Source organism: Vicugna pacos, chromosome 2 (genome assembly GCF_048564905.1).
Source record: "Vicugna pacos chromosome 2, VicPac4, whole genome shotgun sequence".
NCBI lineage: Eukaryota > Metazoa > Chordata > Mammalia > Artiodactyla > Camelidae > Vicugna > Vicugna pacos.
In genome coordinates, this window is record NC_132988.1 from 107,674,211 (window position 1) to 107,700,527 (window position 26,317).

At 36.1% G+C, this 26,317-nt stretch overlaps 1 protein-coding gene across 3 annotated transcripts in view; it reads right to left on the reverse strand.

The window, feature by feature from the left end:
- The window catches only part of SLIT2 (slit guidance ligand 2), a 351,115-nt gene that overhangs the window by 106,902 nt on the left and 217,896 nt on the right, over positions 1 to 26,317 (reverse strand). For all 3 annotated transcript variants that reach the window (XM_006208114.4, XM_006208112.4, XM_072945820.1), the window contains 4 exons: positions 20,348 to 20,419; positions 14,683 to 14,754; positions 11,921 to 12,084; positions 9,730 to 9,868 (listed from right to left, as the gene is read on the reverse strand). In XM_006208114.4, the coding sequence (XP_006208176.1) occupies positions 9,730 to 9,868; positions 11,921 to 12,084; positions 14,683 to 14,754; positions 20,348 to 20,419 (447 nt within the window). The remainder of the gene's footprint in view (positions 1 to 9,729; positions 9,869 to 11,920; positions 12,085 to 14,682; positions 14,755 to 20,347; positions 20,420 to 26,317) is intronic.

Below are 26,317 nucleotides of genomic sequence, written 5' to 3' on the forward strand. Positions count from 1 at the left end.
TTTCATTCAACAACAGTTAAAGATTGTTCAAGATATGTGTATAAAATTGAGAATTCTGCCAAAATAAAGATAAAAATACTCCAATGATTATTAGTGAACTCAAAAATGGTTTATGGAACTAAAGTATAGTTTAATCTATATATTTATTTTACATTATTTATCTTACGCTATTTTGCTGTGGAACCATCAAAACTGCTAGAGATTACACTAAGCATGGCTACTGATAACTAAGAATTAATGTGAGATGTCTGTTCTGAGGGAACACAATGGTACTCTTTGTTTTGTGTACTGAATAATGAATTGGCTCCCTACATTCTGTAGGAAGCTACATTATTATGTCTTTTTCAAGGTCTTAACTTACGATGAGATCACGATATGAAAACGTCAGCAGATATAACCTAAAACATGAAGAAATGAATACAGGATTCATAAAATTTGTACAAAACATTCTTTTACATCAAATGACTTTCTTTTTATCTCATAAAATAAAAAACAATATTGCCAGAAAGGAATCATACTTTTTTTGCTTTTCTAATCATAACTAGATGAGCACATAATCAGAGCTAAAATACTGACTTTTGTATGACTTGGTGGATTTGATGATGGGTTTACTTCAATTCTAGGACTGTTTATTTAATGACACTTCTAGATAAGATGATACTATCTGATAGAAGAGAAAGTAGTTCTTTAATAAGATTTGGGGGAATCTATACTTAATTTCTGCTACTGTACAATCTCAGAGCCAAATTTATGAATGTAATTCTAATTGTCTACATCAGAATGATCAGATGATAGATCCGTATTTGGAACCATGTTTATGTAAAAACTAACAAAACTATTTTCTACAGTGCAAAAACTGAAAAGGTATCTGCTAACCTTTAGAGAACATATAGGTTTCTACATTGTTTCAGTACTTCTGAAATAAAATCAACAATTTGAAACTTGCTTTGCAAATTAATTTTATCAGAATGAGGTATTAGCTATGATGTTTTTTAAAAAAAGTCATATATGTTTCTAATATACAAAATATTAAGAGTTATCAGTTAGCCTAAGGAACACACAATTGTAAAAATATAAAGTTCAAGACCAAAACTCATGTTATAGGCTAGGTGGGTGAATCTGAAGTAACAAAAATACCAGGAATGCATTAAATTGCAAAATGCTAACAAGCACTCCAGTTAAATCATGAACTAAGGTAGAACTGACCAAATTTTTCTTTTTAAACATTTTCTTAACTCTGCCTACTTTCTGTTGCATTTCATAACCCTTAAGTAGAATACACCTAAGTTTTTACATACATTTGTAGTGAAACAATTAAATACATTTATAGTGAAAATAATTTCACTTTGAAATTTTCAGTTTATTTTGATTTATCTAAGGCAAAATCAGATTATGAAGCATTTATTTATTTCATACAAAATTACATTAAAATTGGCACCATTTGCTTTATTTAGATATTTTATCAATATTTTCTGAATAGTAAAGTCAAGCTAATTAACATGTGCTATAAAAATTAGTCAAGCTCAATATTGTCTAAATAGTAAAGTCAAGGTTATTTTACATGTGCTATAAAAGTATTCAAACTATATATTCATTTTTAAAATTTATTTTCAAAATTTGGTATTAATTAAAGAAAATGAACCAATTACACAGCATGACAGTTGTTCTGTTAGCTGAGGCATTACTGAATGCGTGACAAATGATCAAAAAGTCATGCTTGATTTCATGAGTACCTGTAACTCTCTTAATAAGCTAGTGAAGAATGGGCTATTTAAAAGAACATGTTGATCCAGGAAGAGAGTAAAGAAACAATTCCCTTTAAAACAGCACCCAAAGTAATAAAATACCTAGGAATAAACCTAACCAAAGAGGTGAAAGACTTACATATGGAGAACTATAAAACATTGAGTAAGGAAATTAAAGAGGACTTTAAAAAATGGAAAGATATCCCATGCTCCTGGACTGGAAGACTCGGTATTGTTAAAATGGTCATACTGCCCAAGGCAATCTATAGATTTAATGCAATCCCTATCAAATTACCCAGGACATATTTCACAGAACTAGAACAAATCATAATAAAATTTATATGGAATCACAAAAGACCTAGAACTGCCAAAGCTTTACTAAAGAAAAAGAAAGAGGCCGGAGGAATAACCCTCCCAGACTTCAGACAATACTATAGAGCTACAGTAATCAAAACAGCATGGTATTGGTACAAAAACAGACATATAGGCCAATGAAACAGAATGGAGAGCCCAGAAATGAACTCACAAACTTTTGGTCAACTAATCTTCGACAAAGGAGGCAAGAATATACAATGGAATAAAGACAGTCTCTCCAGTAAATGGTGTTGGGAAAACTAGACAGGATGTAAATCAATGAAGCTAGAACACTCCCTTACACCACACACAAAAGTAAACTCAAAGTGGATCAAAGACTTAAACATAAGACAAGATACAATAAACCTCCTAGAAGAAAACATAGGCAAAACATTATCTGACATACATCTCAAAAATGTTCTCCTAGGGCAGTCTACCTAAGCAATAGAAATAAAAGCAAGAATAAACAAATGGGACCTAATTAAACTTACAAGCTTCTGCACAGCAAAGGAAACCATAAGCAAAACAAATGACAACCTACAGAATGGGAGAAAATTTTTGCAAAAGATGAAACCGACAAAGGCTTGATCTCCAGAATATATAAGCAGCTCATATGACTTAATAAGAAAAAAACAAACAACCCAGTCCAAAAATGGGCAGAAGACCTAAACAAGCAATTCCCCAAGGAAGATATACAAATGATCAATAGGCACATGAAAAAATGCTCATTATCACCAATTATCAGAGAAATGCAAATCAAAACAAAATGAGGTATCACCTAACACCAGTCAGAATGGCCATCATTCAAAAGTCCATAAAAGACAAATGCTGGAGAGGCTGTGGACAAAAGGGAACCCTCCTTCACTGCTGGTGGGAATGCAGTTTGGTGCAGCCATTATGGAAAACAGTATGGAGATTCCTCAAAAGACTAGGAACAGACTTATCATATGACCCAGGAATCCCCCTCCTGGGCATATATCCAGAAGGAACCCTACTTCAAAAAGACACCTGCACCACAATGTTCACAGCAGCACTATTTACAATAGCCAAGACATGTAAACAGCCTAAATGTCCATCGACAGATGACTGGATAAGGAAGATGTGGTATATTTATACAATGAAATACTATTCAGCCATAAAAACACAACAACATAACACCATTTGCAGCAACATGGATGTCCCTGGAGAATGTTTTTCTAAGTGAAGTAAGCCAGAAAAAGAAAGAAAAATAACATATGAGATCGCTCATATGTAGAATCTTAAAGAGAAAAAAAAAAAAAGAAAGAAAAATACAAATGAACATAAATACAAAACAGAAACAGATCCATACACATAGAATACAAACTTGTGGTTGCCGGGGGGAGGGGGTGGGAAGGGACAGACTGGGAGAGGAAATTTGTAGATACTGACAGGCATATGTAAAATAGATAAACAAGATTATACTGTATAGCACAGGGAAATAAATACAAGATCTTGTGGTAGCTCACAGTGAAAAAGAATGCAACAATGAATATATGTATGTTCATGTATAACTGAAAAATTGTGCTCTACACTAGAAATTGACCCAACATTGTAAACTGACTATAATTCAAAAAAAAAGTTGATCAAATCAAATTTATGTACCCTTACCAATGGAAACTCGAATAACTTTGAAATATGTGGATTCAAAATTTGGCACATATTATTCAATAGATAATAAAGGATTCAAACCTTTGGATTTTGTCAAATGCAGAAATAGTGGGAAAAGGGTTAAACACAGAATGTCTAAACAGAAACGGAGGACAAAGACATAATTTTAAAGTTATATTCAGTATCATAAATGCAGTTTGTAATTGGATAGAGCATTCAAGAATCACGCTCACTTCCATTGCTTTATAATCACGCATGCAAGTGATCCAGAGGAAAGCCACAAAAGAAAAACTACTCCTGAACCTCGTCTCTAACCTCCATCATTGTGAATCTCTTTGAAAGAGCTTTCTTTATTACTAGCAGAGTAAAAGCAGTCCAGTGAGCTTACATAACAAAGTGAGTCCCCTTTCCATTTTATGTATTTGAATGGCACATCCAAAACAAGGATTATAACTTCTGAGAATCTGCAGTACATCTCAGAAAACACTGAGATGACACCCATAAGGCCTGGCCTGAGAACTTGGGTACCATAACTTCCCCTTTGTGTAATTTGAACACTGCCCTGATCTTCTCTCAAATAAAAGGAAGAACTGCATGGCTCCTAGCTCTGGAACCCTGAAAAACCTAACCAAGAGTAAAAGCAACAGGACCTAAGAGTCGACAAGACACACACTGTATTGTTACAATCTATGTTTTTACTAACTGTTTTTCGTGATTTATGGAATTTCTGAATAATGGTCTGAACAGGTGACACGTCGCAGAAAATCTATAACTGGATTGAAGAGAACTAAATGTCTACTTTCTAGCAATCCATCACATTGCATTCAAAATACTAGACCTCACGACAAGGTTTAAGAAGTTAATTCTGAGGACTTGATATATAGAGAATCAACTTGCTATTCCTGATTTTGTTGCCATGGGTGAGACTGTGTATAGACTTGCCAGAGGCATTTCATCTGTACGGAAACAAGATGCTCAACCAGCGGAGTTCAAAGCAGCAAAGGGCTGGAAAGATTCCAGGGCAGCAACAACTTTCTTCTAAACCTAATTTTACCTCTTATTAGACATTCTGTTTCCTCCTCCCATCCATCATCATCAGTCCATACTCCTTTGTCACATTTTTTTTACTGTGAAGAATGGAGGTTTGGCGGCTCTCCAGATTGTGTGTCGCAGACCCTCTCTACCTGCCCTCGCACTGTTCATCTCCCTACTCCCATTATGCTAAATGTTAGGACAAAAATGGTGAGGAAAAAAAGACATGGTCCTGCCCTCATTAAGCTTGCAGTCTAGTAGGATAGTTTGACATGAGTCAGAGTATCAAATTAAGCTGTGATAAGATCTATGCAGGCAAAATCCAGGGAGATATAAGAATATTAACAGAGAATAGGAAAGAACAGTAGTTCCAGATATAAAGTAATATAAAACAGTTCTTAGTTTTGCAAACATTCTTATGCCTTGTCTCTATGCTCCTATGCTTCCTTCATACGTAAGTTTTTTAAAGTGTCCTGTTTTTCTGAGTATCAGCCTTTCATAATTTTTTCAATTACCCCTTCAGTGATAATCAAACAAGCTAAGCCATGCCTTTCTTTTGCAGCTCAGTGGAGGATGGAACATGGCTCTGGAATCAATTAAATCTAAGGTTGAGGCCAGTTTAGTCACCTCACAATTGAAGAACTTTTTTTTTTTCAAGATTTCTTAACTTTTTTGAGCCTGACCTATTTTTTAAATAGCAAAATGAAGCTGTCAGCCTTTGAGGAATTTGAGGTAAACATCTATAGGCTTCATTATGGAGAAAATATACCCTTAGAGAAAGATGTCTAAGGCGTCTGTGAGAAGATTGAATTGAGTATTATATCTAAAGAAGGGGGCTGCCTATTAGATACTGGGTTGGTCAGCCAAGAGCAGGAAAACAGGAGTTCTCAGACACATGGGATCCAAGCCAGGACAGGGCACAGGAAAAATTAACAAGTGAATTTTCAGTATTATAACCCCATTTTAGCCCATTCCACTTAACATTCTATCTATTACATTTTCCCTTACTGATTTTATGCTTAAAAGCATCACTTTTTTTTCCTACAGGGAGAGAATGGACTCCTCCTTCAGATTTTAGTTTTTAAATAGTGTTTAATATAGCTCTACCCTTTCAGAGCCAGATCTGCTATAAATGTTTAATTTTTTAATTATCCACTCACTTCATAAATATTTATTTTATGTTTATCAAGGGCCTACTATGTGACAGCTACTAGATTTGTCCCTCGGTCCTCAGTAGTAATTAGAACAGAACCAGTTCCTGCCTTCATAGAGCCACTACTTTAGTAAGGAGACAGATGTTATACCAACAAACACACACATATATATATGTGTATGTATGTGTGTGTGTGTGTATGTGTGTGTGTGTGTGTGTGTGTATATATATATATACACATATATATATAATGGCAAAATGCAATAATCAGGTGCAGTCAAGTCAGACTCCTAGCCTACAAATCAGAGGACAGATCCTGGACCATAGTAAAATCATCAGGATAATGAGGCTCCTTGGAGAAATACAACCAGACTTTATCTAACCTGTGCCTTTGCATTAGTTTTCCTATTTTATTGAAATAGCAAAAATATCCCCCCAGCAAAGGTCAGTTAGAAGATCAAATGCTACAGTGTGTATGTAGCGTCCATCCCTGCAGGTATTAGATAAATCCTCATCTCTTTCTATTCCTCCTTCTCCAAATTATTTCAATTCTGACTCTAAAGGAATGTTTCCCTTTTATAGCTTAAAACTAATTATCCGAGCAAGTACCACAAGTGCGAAGCTATAGCTGCAAGCAGAAAGCAGAAAAAAGAAAAGGATGAGGCAAGTTTTCCTACCCAGATTTATCACTCCTGTACATCACCGTATAAACTTTCTTTCTGTCAGAACGTGAGACAGCTGCAGGAATAAAGACATATGACACAGAAGGAAATCTACTGAACATTTTTGAATTAAATGTCTGAAACTTGCAACAAAAAAATTCTACTGATAATTTATAGTAAAATCCAGATTAAGAAATTATTTGAAAAATATGGAGTTAGTAATTTTCAGTTCATCATGTATTAAAACACAGAATCGACAAAAATTTTTTTGAAAAGATGTCACCTAGCTTTATTTCCAGATTTTATGAATCTTACTGATTCTTTAATAAAAAAAGAAAGAGTAATAAAAAAAAGTGAGTCACTAAGCTAGTAAGTTGTACCATTGTAATGAATGGTAATGGGGGTATTTTGTTGGAGCTGAAGATCAATATGATTTATTACCAGATGCTCCACTGATAAAGCTGATGAGGTAATAATCAGGGAAGTAAAATTTACCAAGAGCTTCATACATGTTTTCATCTCTGCTTGTAAATTTAATTTATTATAGCTTTATGTGATAAACTACCTCTTCAATATCAGCAAACCCAATGGGACCTATTATTTAGTATAACTTTTATGCTACCAAATTCCACCATCATCCAAAATCGATAGAGCATGCAAAATGTCAGAAAAGCTCTATGACAAAAAATAAAGTAGACTTCATGAGATTAACCATTTAAATGTTTCATATTCCTTTCAGTCTGTCATGTCTACAACAACTCACTCTTTGGTCAACCAGCAACAGCGTTTTGGTCTCCTTTCCTATGATTGGAATTTAATCCGTTCCCTCCAGGGTCCAGAACAACCTTGCTCCGACATACGTCTTAACTAACTCTCACTCTCATGTGGCTCTAAACCCATTCTTCCTCTCTGACTTGCTAATGATTGCAGGTTTCTTCATCTTAAAATAAATCCAAGTGTCTGTCGTTTATAGTGGCAATTGTCTTTAAAAAAAAAAAAATCCGTTCTCAGCCAAACTCTTCAAACTGCTCCATATCTATTCTCTTCAATATTTGTCATCGACGACCTTTCTTAACACTCTGGAGAGCGGCTTACTTACCTATCACTCTATATTGAATCCTCCAAGAACAACATGCTGCTCCAACTCTAAGACCTGCTCTCAAATCCCCTCTTGGTTAATCAGCCAGAGTATCTGACTCTGCAGATCATTTTTCCTAGAAGCCCCTTACCCATCATGGCCCTCAGCAGTTTTCATTCAGTTCCCTTGGGTTTCTCCTCTCTTGCTGTTCCTTCCATTGGCCATTTGATGGCTTTACCCATCTACTTTGTTTTTTATAGTATTAATTACTCCTAAATCTTTGCCTCAAATCCCGTCTTGCTCCAAATGATGATAGTCTGTATTATTTTAATATCTCTGAATATCTTATTGGAATTTCCATCTTGCATAAACTTTTCTCACCACCATCTTCCTTCCCAGTTTTGGTCCTGCTCCTTGCTTCTTACATGCAATGTGATAACCATCATCTCTTCATCTCTCGTATTTGACATTTTGGCATCATCTTTGGTTAAATTTTTTTCCATCATTCTCTCATCTCATCAAATGCCACATCCTATTAATTCTGCTTCTGTATTAGCTACCATATCTGCTTCTGCACCATCATTCCTATTACTTACTAGCTCCTGCTCTTATGACATCTCACCTCAACCACTGTAACAGTCTCCTAAGAGGCCCCATGACTGGTATTCTCTCCTTTTGCCAAACCACTGGTGCACAGCTGTCAGATCAATTCTTCTGGGAGATTCAAACTTCTGTGTTCAAATGCCTCCTAAAGAAAGACTTAGATCCTTATCCTATCAAGGTCCTCCATGAATTAGCTCCAGCCTACCTTTCTAACTTTGTTTCCCTGGTGTTTGGTACCTGAGAGAGTTCAAGAAAACAAATGTCTTTTATGGGCAAGGTAGTGTTCCAGCAATTAAAAATTTGATGAGAATAATATTATTATGTGCATCCATTATTCCATGTCTCTGTCAAATCTCCACGGATTCTAGAATTCCTACAAGGATCATGTCTTACACTGCAAAGGTCAAAGCACATTTTTAAGCACGTATTAGATATTTCAAAAGTGTTAGTGGGTTTTGTGAATTAAGGTTATTCTCATATAAGGTAAATTAGAGCAGTTAACTGGTGAAAAAACAATGAATAGTTTTTGAAAATAATTTAATTTTTTGGTGCCTACATGTAGATCTATCATCAGAAGTTAATTCTATGTTATTATTCCAACCAAATATGCCCCCAATATTTATTTAATTCAAATTTAGAATTAACTTCTAAAATGATACAATATACACTTGAGGGGTTAAGAGGTGCTTTCTTCATTAATGGATATTGAGACTTTGCCTAATGTTTACTTCCCAAGATGCTAAAAGCAGTCCACTTTGCATCTTATGTGACCTTGTTTTATCCACCTGACTTATATTTGGCAAGGACAGAGAAATGAACCCGCAGCTGCATACAAACTAGGTAGGAAATATCTTGTCCAAAGAATTTAACATTTGATAGAGATAGTTACTGGCTCAGTTAAGTTAAAATGTTGACTAATTAAAAAATCTTATATACTTTGACTTACAACATTGTCTTTTTTATACCCCGTGGTAGACTATACAACAGAACAAAACAGTGAAACTGCACTTTAAAACGTGAGCTCTTGAGAAGGCAGACATCATCTAGTTATCTTGTTCCTATGATTTACTACGCTGGCTTGGTTTCTCATTTATTTCCCCCCAATTCCAAGCTAGAAATGCGCAAGAGAAGATGTACAGAAACAATCGGACAGATAGGGTATATACACTCTTACTTTTCCTAAGGAATCTAATAACACCTTCTGAAAAAAAAAGGAAAGTACTGTTTGTCCTTAAAATGCATTCCTTTTAATTCTACTTGTGTTAAAAAAAGAAAAAGAAAAAAAGAAAAAATCCTAGTCACTTCAACAAGGTATTTAATTAAACAGAGTCAGGGTCAATACAATTCTGGAAGGAACATTTGTGTAAGCTGATCGATCACACTGGTCTTTGATAAACCCAGAATCTCCTAAAGAAAGTCATGGTTTGGGTCACTGGGGAGGTGGAGGGGTAAGAGGGAATTCAGGGCACATACATTTCCGTGATGGTCTCTGGCAGATTCGTGGGGATCTCAGTGAGACCCTTCCCACGGCAGTCTACGATATTGTTGCTACAGGTACAAGCGGCCGGACAGTGCAAAACACTGCAAGAAGGAGCCATAAATGACTGGTGCCCTGAAAAAGAAACAAACCGAAGTTATATGTTTTCCTCCTGAATGTCCTAATTGTGAAACATGCAAACTTAGCTCAAATAACAAAGCATCTTATTTAACAGAAATGCATTCCTCTAAATACCTGATCATAAAATGATATTGTATGTCTAAAATATATTTTAGGAAGCATGCATTTATGTCTTTGGGTCAACCAGATAAAACAAATGAGATCTTTAAAGCAAATTTACAAAAATGATCATTTTGAAAATTTGAAATCTTTGTGAGAAAGGCTAAATTCTGATTCGAAACTAGGATTCTATTCAAAATTATTCTGAGTTCCACAAAGAGCAGCAATTTCAGACTAACCTATATTTCGTTTCTAATAAGCTTAGATAGAGCTTAGTCATTATTGAACTTACGTAGCTTAACTTACTTCATCTCACAAAAAAGAAAGGAAAGCTTTAAAACTTCCCTCTTGGTAGACGTAAGTGTTGACTCTAAATAAGCCAATAGGTGCCAATACGCATGGGGGGGGGGTGGGAAATAGATGATGCTAAGTTTGATTGTCTGGTTAGGTTCACAATGATGCTTTCTTTGTTGTAATAACTGGTACCATGTCATTCTGTTAGTTTTAACAATGCCCTAGGTGGTTTCCTTTTTTTGACTTCATATAGCTTAAATTTTATTTTAGCCGAAGTCATTTTATGCAGGTATATATTTTTACTACTCAGATTTGAAATTTTGCTCTTCAAATGGCGAACAACAGACTGTCAGGCATCCTGTACCAAGCGGGCCAAGGCGGGGCTTGTCCCTGCAGCGGAGACAGCCCTCTCCGACCTACAGGGAAAGGGCCCCCGTGCGGGCGAGACGCAGGGAAGAGGCTGCAGGCCAGTTACTAACCCGATCCCTCTCAACAAGCTCTCACACTTTACAAAAATAGTTTCAGTCTAAACAAGAAACGTGAACTTGCCTTCTTCCTCATCTAGAAAACAGGAAGGAAAAAGTGAAGAGAGAAAAAAGTGGTTAGTAATGAACTGTTAGTCATTTCATTATTTTACTTTTTTTTTTTTAAAGCAATCAGACCTACTGAGAACATTCCATGACATTATAAGAAAATTTTGTTTGGGTTACAAAAAGCATGAGAAAATACATAAAAAGGTCTAAAGAATAGCAATAAAACAGAATCCTGAACTAGCATGTCTTCTCACTTTCCTTTAAGAAATTGCTATTTATGATCCATTACATGTACTTTAAAATTTAATTTTATTGTATTTTGAACAGACACTCCCAAAGCAGACACAGCCCTAGCTCTAAAAAATAATTATGTATTACTATTTGTATAATATATTAACATACAATTTATGTGGACTGGGCATCAGACTGCCTTGGTTGGGATCCTTGAACTCAATTGTATAACCTTGGACTTTCCTCTTCTCAGCATTTTAATCTCCAACATAAAGATAACATTACATTTCTCCTCAGCTGTTACGAGGGAGGTAAAAATGAGGTAAATATATGTGACATGCTTAGAGTGGTGCTTAAGCACATAGAAAGACCTAACTGAACGCCTTGTTTTTATTTTCAGATTTTTGTTACTATAGGGCTAGTCATTTACCTCTTTTAGGTAGAACTGAACCACCAGTATGTACAGTATTTTATCACTTTGCAACTATAGTTCTATTAATTTTTTTGAGTTTTGCATCCGGGATCCAGGACTAGTTCAGCATTTTCCCCATCGTTAACATAAAAGTAGATACCAATGGTTACTTCAAGGGAAAACGTTGAGTAACAAATAGAACCATAATCTAGGAACGTCTTATATTTCTCTTGGAGTGAAAACTGGAACCTCTTTCATCATAACTTAGGTACAAGTCATCGGAAGTTGCCAATCATGCACAAACGTGTAGAGCGTCTGACTGTCCTTGCCGGCACAGAGGAGCTCCGCAGAGGGATTAGTGCGCCCCTGCACATGTTAGTGAGCAACAGTGAAACCCTGCAAGAGCATGCACTCTGCACAATTCCTGACGTCACAGCAGACAGGAATACGGGGACGGGAAGCTTCTTTCCCCCTTACCGCTGCAGACAAACTCCCGCTTTTGAACCTCAGCTACATTGTGGCCCCGCAGGTGGGACGGCCCCATACACTGCGTGTAGAGGCCCACCCGGGGCCGCTGGCGCAACCAGTCGGAGAGCCAGGCCAGGTGGCAGTCACAGTACAGGTTGTTCGAATGCAGTCGACTACACGAGAGCAAAGAAGTTTAAAGCAAGAAAACAGAAAATGGTTACTTCGAAACTAGGCAAATTCATTCATAATAACAAATCACTTTCTCTCTGATAACATATAAGTAGGCAGAGCTAAATAAGTGCCAACTGAATTATTTTTCTAAACATTAAACTGGTTTCCAACCACAGCCTGAGGTCCCTCTTCACCTCCCTCTGAGCTAAACAAATATGCAGAAGCTTGAACGTGACCCTAGAAACCTTTTTGATTCAAAGGGGCAAAGAGACACAAATCAGCCCAAGGCAGCCTGCTCTGCAGCCCTGACATGCTGACAGCCCGCTGGGGTGGGGTGGGGCAACGGGGAGGCCAGGGGTCAGGCGGGGGGAGGAGGTACGTTCATAAAAGTTGTGGCTCCCAGTTTGAAGTACCAGTTAGCCTTGCCAGTATTTGCTCTGTAGAAATCTGCTTGCAAACCTTTTTAGCAGGTCACTTTCATATATATATATATATATATATATATATATATATATATTTTTTTTTGCTGAACCAGAGAGAATAATAATTCAATATAAACCACTTCTTTTCACATCCCTATTCTGATTTCCTTCTTTTTGTTTAAGCACAGGAAAGGGGATTAGCTGCTTTTGGCTCTTGGGGACATATCCTCAAAGAACAGGACCTGAAATTAAAAAACATAAATGGCTGGGAGTGAAGGAATTATTAAGCCAGCCCCCTCTCGGCTGGCAGGGATCCACAGCAGATCATGGGTCCCGTCCAAGTGGCAAATAGCACTTCTCCATTAATAAAATATCAGACAAATGTATCCACTAAATTAGGTAAATGACTTCAAACTGGCTTTTATGTTTTCTCAAACTAAAGAAAAGGACATCCAAAGCTATAAATCAAAGCATCATTCCCAGAATCATCTATGACACAGTAATACCATTTTAGTCCTTTTTAGCTGATGTGCTCAATTCTAACCCAATAACAGTAATGGATATTAAAACATGGAACCCAGTCCAGAAAGATAATTGGACCATAAAAATGGAATTTTTAAGTAGCAATGATAATATAGAATAATGAAACAACCAAAGCAAGGGAATTTAAAGTTAGACGACTGTTTTACATTCTCCTTGAGCCTGGAGATATGGAACAGACTGTCTCGCTCAAACTAGACGGCATGCCACAGGACAAAAAGGGACATTTTGGGAAGGCTGGATGACCTCTGGCAAAGTTTGCTTGGAGGGCAGAGTGGCATTCTTTGGAGGCCACAAAACACATTCCACATCATTGTTCTCTAAATATTTCCATCTAAACCAGGCACATTATGATGATTCAATTAGATGTGCACACATCAGAAATGAGAAAGGAACACAAAAATGTAAAAACCTGATTAGTAAGACAAACTGTAGTGGATTTCTACAGGAAAATAAAACCCACTGTCAAAAATGCAGATGACAGATGTTTTTACAGTCTTAGTGGCGTTAGTTTTTCAAGGATTGAGAGCTTGATCAGTTTGTTTTTAAAAAAATTAGCTAAAGCTAATGAGAAACCAATTTCATCAAATATAGTTTGAGTCAACTGGGCTGTTCATCTGGCCAGATTAGTCTCAATCTAACAGCCCCAAGAAAACAAAATTTAGTTACGTCTACTTACTTTCAGAATGACTGTAGTTTGCTAAATTGTATTCCAAGGAAATTATAATAATGATATCCTGTAAAGAGCTAAATTTTTGTGAGAAAAAACGACACCGAAATTGGTGCTATCTAATTCATTAAAAAGTGGTGATCTAATTAATTTTTTATTGGAGAGGAAATAAATGTTATGCTTTCAGTGATAATAAAAATATTTTGAACACCTGATCAAAATACATTTACCCTACTTAAAAACACACTTTTGTCAAGAAGTCCAATGCTTTGGTTATGTTTCCCAGCGTGTCTCACATATTGTACATATTTTTTAGGTCAAGGTGATTCTGAAACCCAGTTCAAATGAGATTTATCTCTGAAAATGCTTTCACTAAATACTCCACCCTGGGTTTTGAGGATTAATTTTCCTCTAAGAGAAAAAGATAGCTGTAGCAAATACTTTATCAGAGAATCCTTTTTATTCACCTAAAATATTTTAATGTCCATCTGTAAGCCCTGAAAAGATATATTTAAATATAGACGCTGGCACAACCTTAATTATAGTAGCACTAAAGGGTGAGGCTGTAATTTTACATTACAAAGAGTACTGGAGGGCCAGTTTAGCTGTATTAGGATTGCTGGTTGTACAGTAATAAAATCATAAAGATTTACCATTTATCATTTCTGACAGCCAATCAAGGAGCTTTCCATTTCTTAATGAAATGTGACCTCCACAATAGCTCAAAGTAAACGTTTTTCTACCCGCCTCAACTTCCCGTAACACATTATCATTTAAAAGAAAGCTTTCACGTTTTCAGAGTAATAGCTCATTTACTCAAATATCGTATCTAGAACTTTTTAAAAAGCGGTGTTTCCCTTGTCTACCTCATGATGAGCTAATGGTAGTGTTCTTTGCATACTAAAAATACAGCCTAAGGGGAATCGTTAGTTGGTTAAACTGACTTGATGCACATTGCAGCTACTTACAAGGTCCTAAGTTTGGGCATGTGGTTGAAACTTGCCACAGAAAGTCTAGTAATGTTGTTGTTGTTGAGAGTGCTGTAGAATAAAAAAAAGTTAGAAATTTTAGAAATATGAGTATTTATTGAGCACTCCATATGTTAACAGAGAGGAAACTTCTTATGATTCTGTTTCTCCAAGACAGCAGGACAAGTACCTGGTAAAGATGGCACCCGGAATGCACTCTGTTATACACACGACGGTAAATACATTTCACACTTTAACACATTCCTCTGCAGTCATCATACATTGACTATGAATTTACGGCTTTAGCCAGAGCAGCTTCGACCATGTTGCTTTATGCCCTGTGTACATACATGCCTACTTACAATACTGATTAAGGAATGAAGCTGAGACGGTCATGGCTGGAAAAACTGAACAATTACACTTCATCTGAGGGGTACTACGTATAACTGGTGTCTGAGAGTAAATGAACCAATGTGAATTCTCCGATTGAAATCTCACGGGAGTGGCACAGAATCAGTTCTGACAGGTCCTGGAACAGAGTCCTGGTCATTGTTCTTTACTGCGGACATCAGCCGCTGCTGAAATTTGAGTAGTAAGAACAACATCTATATTTGGTACTTGCATTAGGTAAGGATGAAGTGACATGCTGTAGCAGTACAGTAAAAGCGTAATATAGTCTAGCAGGTTTTAGTTGCAGCCATGTATCCTGTTTTTTGTTCAGTGCTCGGTGATGGTGACCATGATTTCCTGAAGCGAGAGTCAAGAAGATGGGGGGTCAAGGGAGCTATGGTGAAAATAAGCATAATTCTTGCTTGGTTCAAATGTTTCCTACTTCCCCTCTAACACAACAAGCATTGTTAGTTGAATTATTATGACTATACACTTCCTCCTCCTGTTTCATTCATCAAATATTTCCTGAATGATTCTTATTCTTATGGAAACATGGAATATTCTAAAAATAAATCAGGCACAAATCCTGCCTGTCCAAAAATAGCAGATAGTCCAAATGGGGAGAGGAATTACACAAATTACAAAAACTCAAAGTGAATAAGATTTGGAAGAGAGATATTGTCCCCTCCGCCCCCTTCGGAGAAGTCTGATTGTGGCAGGACAGCGAGGAGACAAGTCATCTCAGGGATGTGTGAGTAGAGTGTGCAGATGGCAAATGATTTAAGTCCAAAGACGATACAGTGGGGTGGTGACTAAACGCGGCAAGTTGTTGAAGGACACAAGAAAGACAGGCTCAGGGCTGATGTTTGATATCAGAGAAGGGTCTGAATTAGAGGTTGCACATTCACTTGCCTACAGAGGCCAGGAAGACAACATGCATGAGAGAAGCGGGTGACCTATAAAGAAACAAAGTGGAGAGGAGAGACGCAGAAGAGCAGACAGACAGCTGGGAACCAGGAGGACCTCGGTCAGCTAGTCATGCTATTCTCTGTTGTAAGCAATGAACATTCAGCTCCAAGGGACTGCTGCTCTGCTGTAATGGAAGGCTGCCAAATAATCTGATTTTCTCAAGAGAAGCTTGAAATGGAAAATTTTAGATCAATTCTTCTAATTTTTAAATACTGGAAACTAACTCAAATATTTTAGAGTCTGTGGGTCAAGTCTGTTTGGACTAGGCAAGATACATCTGTAAGGCCACTTTAGGTCAGCTGGTGGCTATGATTATCAGTGGTGGGATGTGGGGTGTTCAGGGGTGGGGGGATTAATATTAACGTCTCAGTAAAGGAGGGCATGACAGCTACAGATCTAGAACATTCACTGACTCTCTTTATGATCCAGTTTTGCAATGTATTGAATGATACAAGAATTAATCCAAGTGATCTGAATTAAGTCCACATAGAAAAAAGAAAACCCACTTTATGAAGGACATATAAAGCACCGAATTAGTTGGCTCATGTTATCCAAAACCCTCTAGCATTTTTTTCTGCACTCAAGTGAAAAGAGATTTTTTTTTCAAACACCATTAAAACGTATCCTGATGTTTGAACTAAAAGGTTTCACTTCTCAAAGGGATTTGTTTTCAAATGACCCCTTTTACCACCCTCAAAATTTATGCTGACTTTATACAGCTAAAATCTTTAGAGTACACAGCATACTGAAATGCAACTTTGGGAATAACATTTTTTAAAGGAATTCACACTCACCAGACACGCATTAACTCTGAACTATAGTTTCTTATAATTGCACACAAAAGAGAGTTTTCATTGCATGCAGAAGCCACTGGCTAGCAATTTGAAGACTTTTCTCAAACTATTGCAACAAAAAGAATAAATTATCGTAGTATTTTTATTCAGTGTTGATGTTGGCAAAGCAATATTGATACTAATACCTGGTAACTGAACAATATGTGAAACCAATGAAGTTATTTTGGAATTAATAATAAGTGTAAGTGTTGATCAGGTATGTTGAGCTGTATATGTTATGGTCATGATCAATTTCTATTCTGAAACACTGTGGATTTATATACTGTCCTTTTTTATTTGCAAATACTTTTTCCCGTATGAAAGTCTATTTCTATGTTCAGCCTGAAGATTTTCTCTTTGTAATGAGAGTGTATTCTTGTACGAAGGACGTCCTGGTGTGTAAATAAGAAATGTTTGTCTTGGTAGTCATGTAGGCCCTCTCAGACTTAGATCTTGATTTATTCTTTCTTATTCCCTAGTGCTAAGCATAGGATTTGGCAGAGAGTCTAGTATTGAATGGATATGAATCACTATGTTTCAATTCAATTAAATTATGTCCATTCTATAGAAAAGAAAAGAAATTAACCATATGAAACTGGCAACTCAAGGGATATATTTCATTTCTGAACCTAGTGTCCGAAGCAAAAGAAAATATTGATCTTCATTTAGGTTCCAATGTTATTTTTGAGATACTATCTTCATAATAAGAAAGTAAAGTTCTAAATCCTACCAGTGAGACTTATACAAAACGTCAGTTTGTTATGAACATAGAAGTGATAAACTGTCTCTGCTTTCTCTACCTTGGCTTCTCCTTCTTGAACTTTATTCAGTCTCTTCCTTAATATATATTTTACTCTAACAAATTTTCATCAGTGGCCCAATATGATTACCCTCATCTTCTCCTGTTTAGCTTCAGTATATTCATACAATCTCAAATGATTCACGGATTTACAATTAAAAAATTAATAAATAAAACAATGGGAATCTGACATTTAAGGTCATGTACAAATTCATGCTCTTTTATTAATTTCCATGTAATAAAAAGACAGATCCTAAAGAGTCATGGATTAATAACAGAAGCAAAACAAGCAACTTTCTTTCTGGAACCCTTCCAAATGGTAACTCTATTTTAAAAAGCCGCAGACCAGACATATAAAATCAGTAAATTTTGATTTACTTGATGAGAGATTTGGGCTTAACAAATCCTACACTTTCCGGTACTCTATCCAACGTGGCCTTAAATGTTTCATTAATTAATTTCTTTAAAGATTGCATAAATTATGAGCATTTAAAATTAATATATATTAAAAGAATGTCTGCTTGACTTTATAATATTTTAATATAAGATATTAAAATTCTTTTGAAAAAATTCACATTTTAAAATTAAATAATTTTAATTCTTTCCCTTTAGCAAACAAACTCTGAACTACCATCAGGTAGCTCTACGAGACCTATATATTAAGGTCCTCAAAAGAGTTCCCAGCATTTTGGATTTTCATTTTAATGCCATGAACCACAAAACGTTTATCACTCTTGGGTGTGTTTCATGATAGTGGGTCTTGCTAAAGTCACTTTCTAGGCATTTTGCTAACATGACAAAATACATGAGGTTATTGAGTTTTCCTGAACTTACTGTTTCTAAAAACAATGATATCAGTTTGTAACAAAAAAAAAAGCAAACAAATATTACTATATTTGTGAGTAAAGTGTTTTCAGTGCCTAGCACAGTGCTTGGCACATAGTGGGTACTCTCTCTCTCTCTTTACATATATATATATAGACTCTCTCCCTCTATATATAAAACACTCAATATATCCTCACTACATATATATTAGTTATTCTATATCTGATAAGTATTTTAAATTCTTTTATGTAATAAAAATGTAGGGATTTTAATTAATTCAAAACATTCAGGAGGGCTTCCATAAAATGTCTGGTGTCATTCATACCCCTAGTTAGGAACACTGACTTAGCAACAAATTCTTTTGACTTGATCTTCTCTGTTCAGTTACATACCACCTGCGGTAGTCCCTGCACATTCATGACATTGACTGTGGTTTGACATCAGACCACCATGAAATCACAGTTGTACCCCAATGATTCTGACTCTGAAATAGCATCAGCGAGCTTCCTATATTAAAAATGGCTCTGGAACACAATGTAAGAAGTGGCCTTATAATTACAACGTGCATGAGAAGCACTGAATGTTTTTCCTTTAGAATAAGTTAGGTTGTTATCAACAGAAACAAAGGTGGTCTCTCACGTGGTTAGAGAACAGTATATATTCTCAGAACAAATCATCTCAACCAACATATTCTTACATAATTCTTTAAAAGAAATTAATAACTTAGCAGCACATGACACAGTTAGAAATTCTATTCATTTACTCACAATCAAAACCAAAATCACCTAGAAAACAAAGCTAAAATAAGCCATTCTAGTTGAGCCAATCAACTGTTTTCAGAATTACATTCTTCTCTTTAAACTCAATGTATAAAGCAATGGAAGCTCTTTTTTTTCAGGAGAATTTCATGATTTCTGGATAACTTTTAACACATGGACTAAAAATTTAAAATCACGTCACATTTAATTCAATTTTGGATTTCTGAAGAAATTGAGTCAGTGATGATTTATAGCACAGAAAATAATTTATTGGGGGGAGAAATCGGTAAGTATACTGAAAAAGTTAGAAATAGGAATCTTTGGGAAAAATTACAGAAATGTGTACGTGGCTTAAACGGCTTTAGTGACTCCAGCTTTCATTAAAATTATTTTTCACTATAATTTACAATTGCATTAAAATTACTTTTCTAAGTCAAAGGTCTGTAGAGTTTACTTAGTTGTCCCTAACCAATTCTGTCAGCCATGTCTATCCAGCAAGGAAAGACAGAGTGTGCCCATTACAGTTCGAATCTGTGCCGTGCTTCACAAAGTCAGTAGTGAAGACTTTAAAATGGACCCAATGGGCAGCTTATTAAAATTAGAAAGTACGTTTCAAGATAACCTTACAAAGATGATACGTTATCTAGTTACGATGACATTTTAAAATGAGAAACATCCTTCCATTGTATAGCAACTAAAATATACCAACATATCAGCTGCTAAGGTTTATTTTTTGTTGTAATTTTTCTTATACAACTGATGTTACCTTGATATATAGCAACTCAATATTCTCACGAATCCTGTATATGAGACTATTTTATTATAAGGAGAAATACTTAAAGACAACACATGTGAACATTTGGGGTTTCCTCCCTAAATTAGACAATTTGACCCAAGCATACAGACATGATACGCAAGGTTTTGCACACACATACATTTCGACCCGTCTCTGTACTCGCTGAGTTATTTAAGGTTTGTCTTTAGGAAACCATTTTGACACAAGGTTTTAAGCTAACAGATAAGCTTCCACATTAGCACTCCCCAGACACAAAGCTCCCGTTAAAAGAGTACGAGAAACAAGCCGTACTTACAGCACTTCCAGGTCCCGGAGAGCCCTAAACGCCCCGTCTTCAATACAGCTGATCTGGTTGTAATCCAGCTGCCTGTTAAATAGATTAGAAGAATGTACGTGAAATACTGGACACTGGCAGAGTGAGGTGAAAGGAAGGGCCCCTGGAGCCCCGGCTGCACCAACTGAAAAGCTCTCACAGATACACTCATCCGCTTAAGAATGTCACAAGCCATTCTGGCTTCAGTGCTGCCACTGAAATCTCTTTTTGTTCTGAACTGTCTGTGCAAATAGCAGCCCTTGGAAAGCTCCAGTAAATAATAACTGCACCTTATATTAAATGCCATAGGAATGCAATTTCATTACATCAAGAAAAGCTATCCATTAAGAGCTTTCAGCGTCATCTTGCTGAAACAATTTCATTAAGGTAAAGGACTGTAAATCACTTAATGTCACATGCACCCCCTCAGTGACCTAACAGAATCCATTTATCAGAGAAGCCCAGCTGCATGTTAATTTCACTATCCTTGGCAAGGAAGAGCAAGACTACTTTTAGGTTTTCTTCTTTTAAAAGCAGTTTTCCTTCAAGAACTCCAAATCAAGAAAGAGAAATGACATCCCAGCTATCTCCTTGCTGTTCGCAACCAGGCATACACTTTAGAAAGCTACCAGTTGTTTTACATGAAGCTTCACTACTCCCCTAATTTGCACTGTTAGCATTAAATGCGAATTATCGGCACTGCAAACATGACATGCTTTTCAGTTAAGTAACTTCCCAAATTATACCACTCTCCAGAAAATAAGTTTTTAAAATTTTAAGAAATTTTCAATAAGTTTGCTTTTATCAAAGATGCTAATTTCAGCCCCAAACACTAAGAAACATATATGGCAGCAACTTTGTTAAAATATTACGCGTGTCTGCAACAAAATGTTTAAAAGCTGTATCAATTCATTCTGAATACTGCAAAATTCAAATGAATACTTCTTTTCCAGAAGTTTAAGTGGTCATTTGCTAGGATTCAATGATTGACAAAAAAAAAAAAAAAAGGCTGTTTCAAACTTGTTTGCTTTTTCCTGCCGCTTGTTTTTGGAATTAAAATTTCCTTATTCACATTAAGGAATTTACTTGGTTGAAATGGACAAGTACTAAATTCCATTGCACTGTCCTTTTTTTTTTAAAGCAGTTTTTATTCAAATACAGTAGCTTGATGCTTAACGATATTATTATTCCAGTAAAGAAAAAGTATTTTAATGCTTCACTTGAGATAGAAACAAAATGTTTGATGAAAGAGGCAGGTGAGCTGTCAGCTCTCCATGCATTGGGAAGGGGTGCACATGTACAGGGTAAGATGATGATCATAATACAAATGAATCTTGTCCTTGTTTCAAGTTCAAAATTCACAAAAGGGTTCATTCACATTGGAGGTCTGATCTTAAGGAGCTGTTTAAATTGCCGTTTCTCTCATAAGACTTCTGAATAAAGGTGCAATGATTTAATCCAGTGACTTTCAGTGGGGCCTCTTCAAATTCCTTACTTTAGAAATTATGTACATAGAGAATGTCTCATGAAATATACATCTCATTTTTACGAAGGTCTCCAGGGGACACAATCATACAAGAGACTACCTTGATGCCATGCAAATGGTACAATCTAAGACGTGTAACATAAAAAAGGTGAGCCCTGGAGAAGATACAATTTTATTGCTTGTATAAACTAAGGCTTTCCCCAAATAACAGCTTGAACCTATGCTACTGTGACAGCCGAAAGCATTTCTGCTCATTAGGAAGTATGCAGAAGTATAATTTTATTTTCTAAGAAGACTTTTAAAGACTCATGATGTAATATGGTTGCTGCAGTTCCAAGAAAACACTTAGATTCTTGAGCACTTTTGATTTTTACAGATTAAATTCATTTAACAATTAAGTTAATAGCCTTTTTTATTTTAAAGTGCTAAATATATATCTACACTACTATTCTCTAACCCCCTTAAACAATTTATCAAAGCCATTTAAATTAGCACAATGGCATGAAGTGTTACCCTTGACACACTACAAAAGAGAAATTGTTTCCAGACAAATTGGCAAAATCTTTTAATGCTATCAAATTTGCCTAATGCAGTCTCCAGGTTAATCTGTAAAAGGGTGAGCTGTATGTTTGCCCATATCTTATTATCCTTAGCTGTCAATGTATAAATCAGTGCTGACACAGCTTCTTTTAAATCATGCATACTATACACAAAGGGGAAGCCCTAGCTTGCCAGAAAGCAAGCACTCAAGCAGATCTTGTCCTACAAGTACCGAGAGGCAGGTTACTTTCTGTGTACCACCCGGAGCTGAGATGCTGCTGGAAACTTCCGTAATTTCACCCTCTTTAACACGGCTCGTGGTTATGTGCTGCTTCTCATTCTGAACAGAAATCTAAGTAAGCTCTTGTCCGTGCTAAACCATTAAGGCTTTTCGGCTCTCAGAGGACCAAAGTTTTCCCTAAAAGTTTTCTGAATGCCATCATCTCTCAGTTCCAGTATCTTCTAAGAAGGAAGGTAGTTTTGAAAATGTTACTCATAAGAAAGAACAATGAAAATTAAAGCAAATAAGTTTTTTTCAGCCCAGGGTAGATTTTGTCGTCTTCACAGGAATGTTTATGGAAAGGGTTGAACCCGTGTGCCTGCTCATGAGAAAATCTCTCTGCACAAACACCTCCATTTGTCTGCATATGGTTCAAGATAAACAGTGTCAAAACGATGCAAAAGTGTAATTTATTTCAGGGTTTCTGGGCAATTTTTCTGCACCTTGTTTCTCTCACGCTGCTCACGTCCCCCTCTGCTACCTTTCCAAAACCCGGGCACTTCTGCTTTCTGTAAACAGGAAAGGATCTGTTCTCAGCCACAAGTTCAGAGACGTGCTGACCCTAAACAATGTGATTACGAATTGTACCACGGAATTATTCTGAATTAAGGAATTAGTAAGAGGAAATACGTTTCACTTCTCCAAAAAGTAATGTGACAACTATTGACCAGACGTAAGTAAATATGTTGATCTTTGGATGATAAGAACGCTCGGTACATTAGAGACAGCTTCAGGGTCCTTCACTGGTCCAGGGTGAAGTGAGCAAGCCTTCTTCTTATTTTCTGGCGAGAAAGAGTGGTACGGACAGTACTGTTGGTGGTTTCTTTCAGACTTTTGCCCACACATCTCTGCACAGAATTCTGTGTCTTCTCCTCCTTATTTCCCACCTTCAGTCCTCCTCCTGTTCCAATACCAAATCCCCCCACCCCCATCTGAGTCTTCACTGTCCTAGTTTGCAAATGTGTGTTTAGAATCAACTGCTTTATCTTTCATTTCATGAAAATGATGTTGCTATAAAAACAGATTATCTTTAAAGTTTCTCTCAGCGTTAACATTCTATGATTCCCTTTGCAGCAGTAACCACTCCTCTTCTGATGCTCTAGAATAACTCGAGACTGCCTGTGTTATTTTCTCCCGGCACTGGTAAATTTAGTCTTAGACAATGCAGTATGTCTTTATTAAGAGAGCTCTCACTCACGTAAAATTTCTAAAGCTGATCTGATTTTCTGTAATGCTAAAAATAATTCAGCCTAGTTTCAGATTTTGATTAATTCTCAGTATGAGAGACAATCTATAACGTTGCTAAATATAAATGTAAAAAAGTGTAGTAAATGACAACGAAGGTTGAACGTTTGCTTACGTGGCATCCTGAAATATAACTGGAGACACTGCATTCTGTTACTTTTAAGTTTTTTTGAAATTTCCAGTTTTCATTTTTTAAAAATTTAGACATCATATTGTTTGAATTACACACATGAAACTTATCTTCTTGCATTAACTTTAGTTGGTTCTGTCCTTATCCATAGAAAATTCATATTTCAGTGCAGCTTCCAAGTAATAAGACCTTATTACTAATTGATTTTCTTTTTGTAAGAATTAGAATGCCATAATATATACTTAACTCTGAAACAATACTGAATATTAAAAAAAAACTTCAATAATTTCTAAGCCAGGCAGGGTCTCTCAATGTCTCAACAAAATTATTATGACTGTGTTCCAGTTTTCTTAGGTATGAGAAATAGAGGTTTAGTTCATGTTTGTATTGCTACTGTAAGATGGCAAACTCCAAAAATTTAGTTGACTTACAACACAGCAAAGTAATTAGAATCAATATGAGGGAAAAACAACACTTTGCTATTTGAAAAGAAATCTGATAAAGCATAAATCAAATGGGAGAAAAAGAAAAAAAATACTGGTAAGACTATGGGCAGGGTCTCTTCTGTTTCTTCCCTTGTGTGTACAAAATTCAGGTGAATATGAGTGTCTCAATATACAAATCTAATGCCAGTAATGATTGTTTAAGAGCCAGTCCAAGATTTAAGTTACATTACATAGAGGGCATAAGAATAATTTTAATTAATCCATATAGAAATGAATATCCTAGAAAGAAGTTTCAGCAACCATGTCATTTACCTCGGCATAAAAGCACGTCTGTGTCAACCTGGACGTTAGTGAAGAAAATAGCCGAGGAAAGGACTATTCTGAGCAGCGCAAAATAATTTACATTATTTGAGAATTTATCCTTTGGCAGTGTTTCAAGAAACATTTTATTTTTCTCATAGGAATAAAGAATCTCATTTTTTATTGGAACAATTTATGGATAATACCCATTTGATAATTAACTAGGAAAAGGTTAAAGAAAGCTGCAAGTGAGATGGTAACAGAGATTGGAGGAAAAACAAAGTTGACTTTCATGTTCTGGTAATCAAGGGAGGTGGAAATTGAAACTGGCAATAATAATTGCTAATATTTATTGAATGCCTAGTAAATGGCAAGGTCTGTAGATATACTCGTCTCATTATTCTTCACAATAACTTGAAAAGGTAGGTATTATCATCATTCTGTATATAGATGGAAAAGTTTAGGCTCACGGAAGTTCAATAAGTTATTCAAAGTAGGTAGTAAATATTTAGTGAAACCTCGATTCAAATTAAATGTATATATTGCTGAAGCCCTCACTAGATACACAGGTGGCGAGGAAAACAGATTCAGGAGCTATTCATTCTGTGAATGGGATTTCAGCTGAATTTCTAATGGCCAAGTTTCAAGGAAGAGGCCTATTGATGAAGAATGTTACAGAATTTCAGAGAAGAGACTACCCTAGGCAGAAATAATGACATGTGAGGGAGGAAAAGAAAACTAAAACCAAAACAAACCCTGATCCCTAAAAAAATGGGTAGAATACAGTAAGACAGAAAATAAAAGCGGGTATTCCCTTTGGAGGAGACTGGTTCAAAGGACAGTTGTGAGCAGAGGCTCACAGTTAATGTCTGCAAGAGAGAGGCAATTTTGATTTGAACAAAGTACTTACGTGCAGATTCAATGGGAGAGGAGGCTGGGAGCCTGCGTGGAAGTCAGAGTGCTGGGACAAGTCAGTATATAGATACCAGAGACTAGATGTTGCTTTATCAATAAAAGTCACTGCTCTCTCAGGGAAGAGCCTATATTCCTATAGGCCCCTTAGAACTATGACAATATTCTGCTTAATCCCCAAAGCTTTGCCATAATGCATTTAACAAAGGGTTTTTGTTTTTGTTTTAATAAACTGAATAATTTTGAACCAGGGAGTGATGGGATGAAAAAAAATGCATTATGAAAACAATCTGGCTGCAATGTTAAAATGATCTAATGAGAATATAACCTGGAGATCGAAATTCAATCAGCAGGTTATTGTAATTGTTCAGAGGTAGCTAAGTGTAGCTGTCCAGGGTCGGGGAAGCAAGAAAGCTAAAGACCCGTTCTGTCTCAAGGACAATGTGGCAGCCACAGAAATATCTTGCCAATTACTATTTTATACATATGTGAGTTAGAATCCCAACAATCAAATTTTCTTGTGTTTTTTTGTTTTGTTTTTTCTTGTTCTGGAAAATGTTTATAAAGGTACATTATACAGAATCACTTTTACATGAGAGAGTGCTGTCACTGA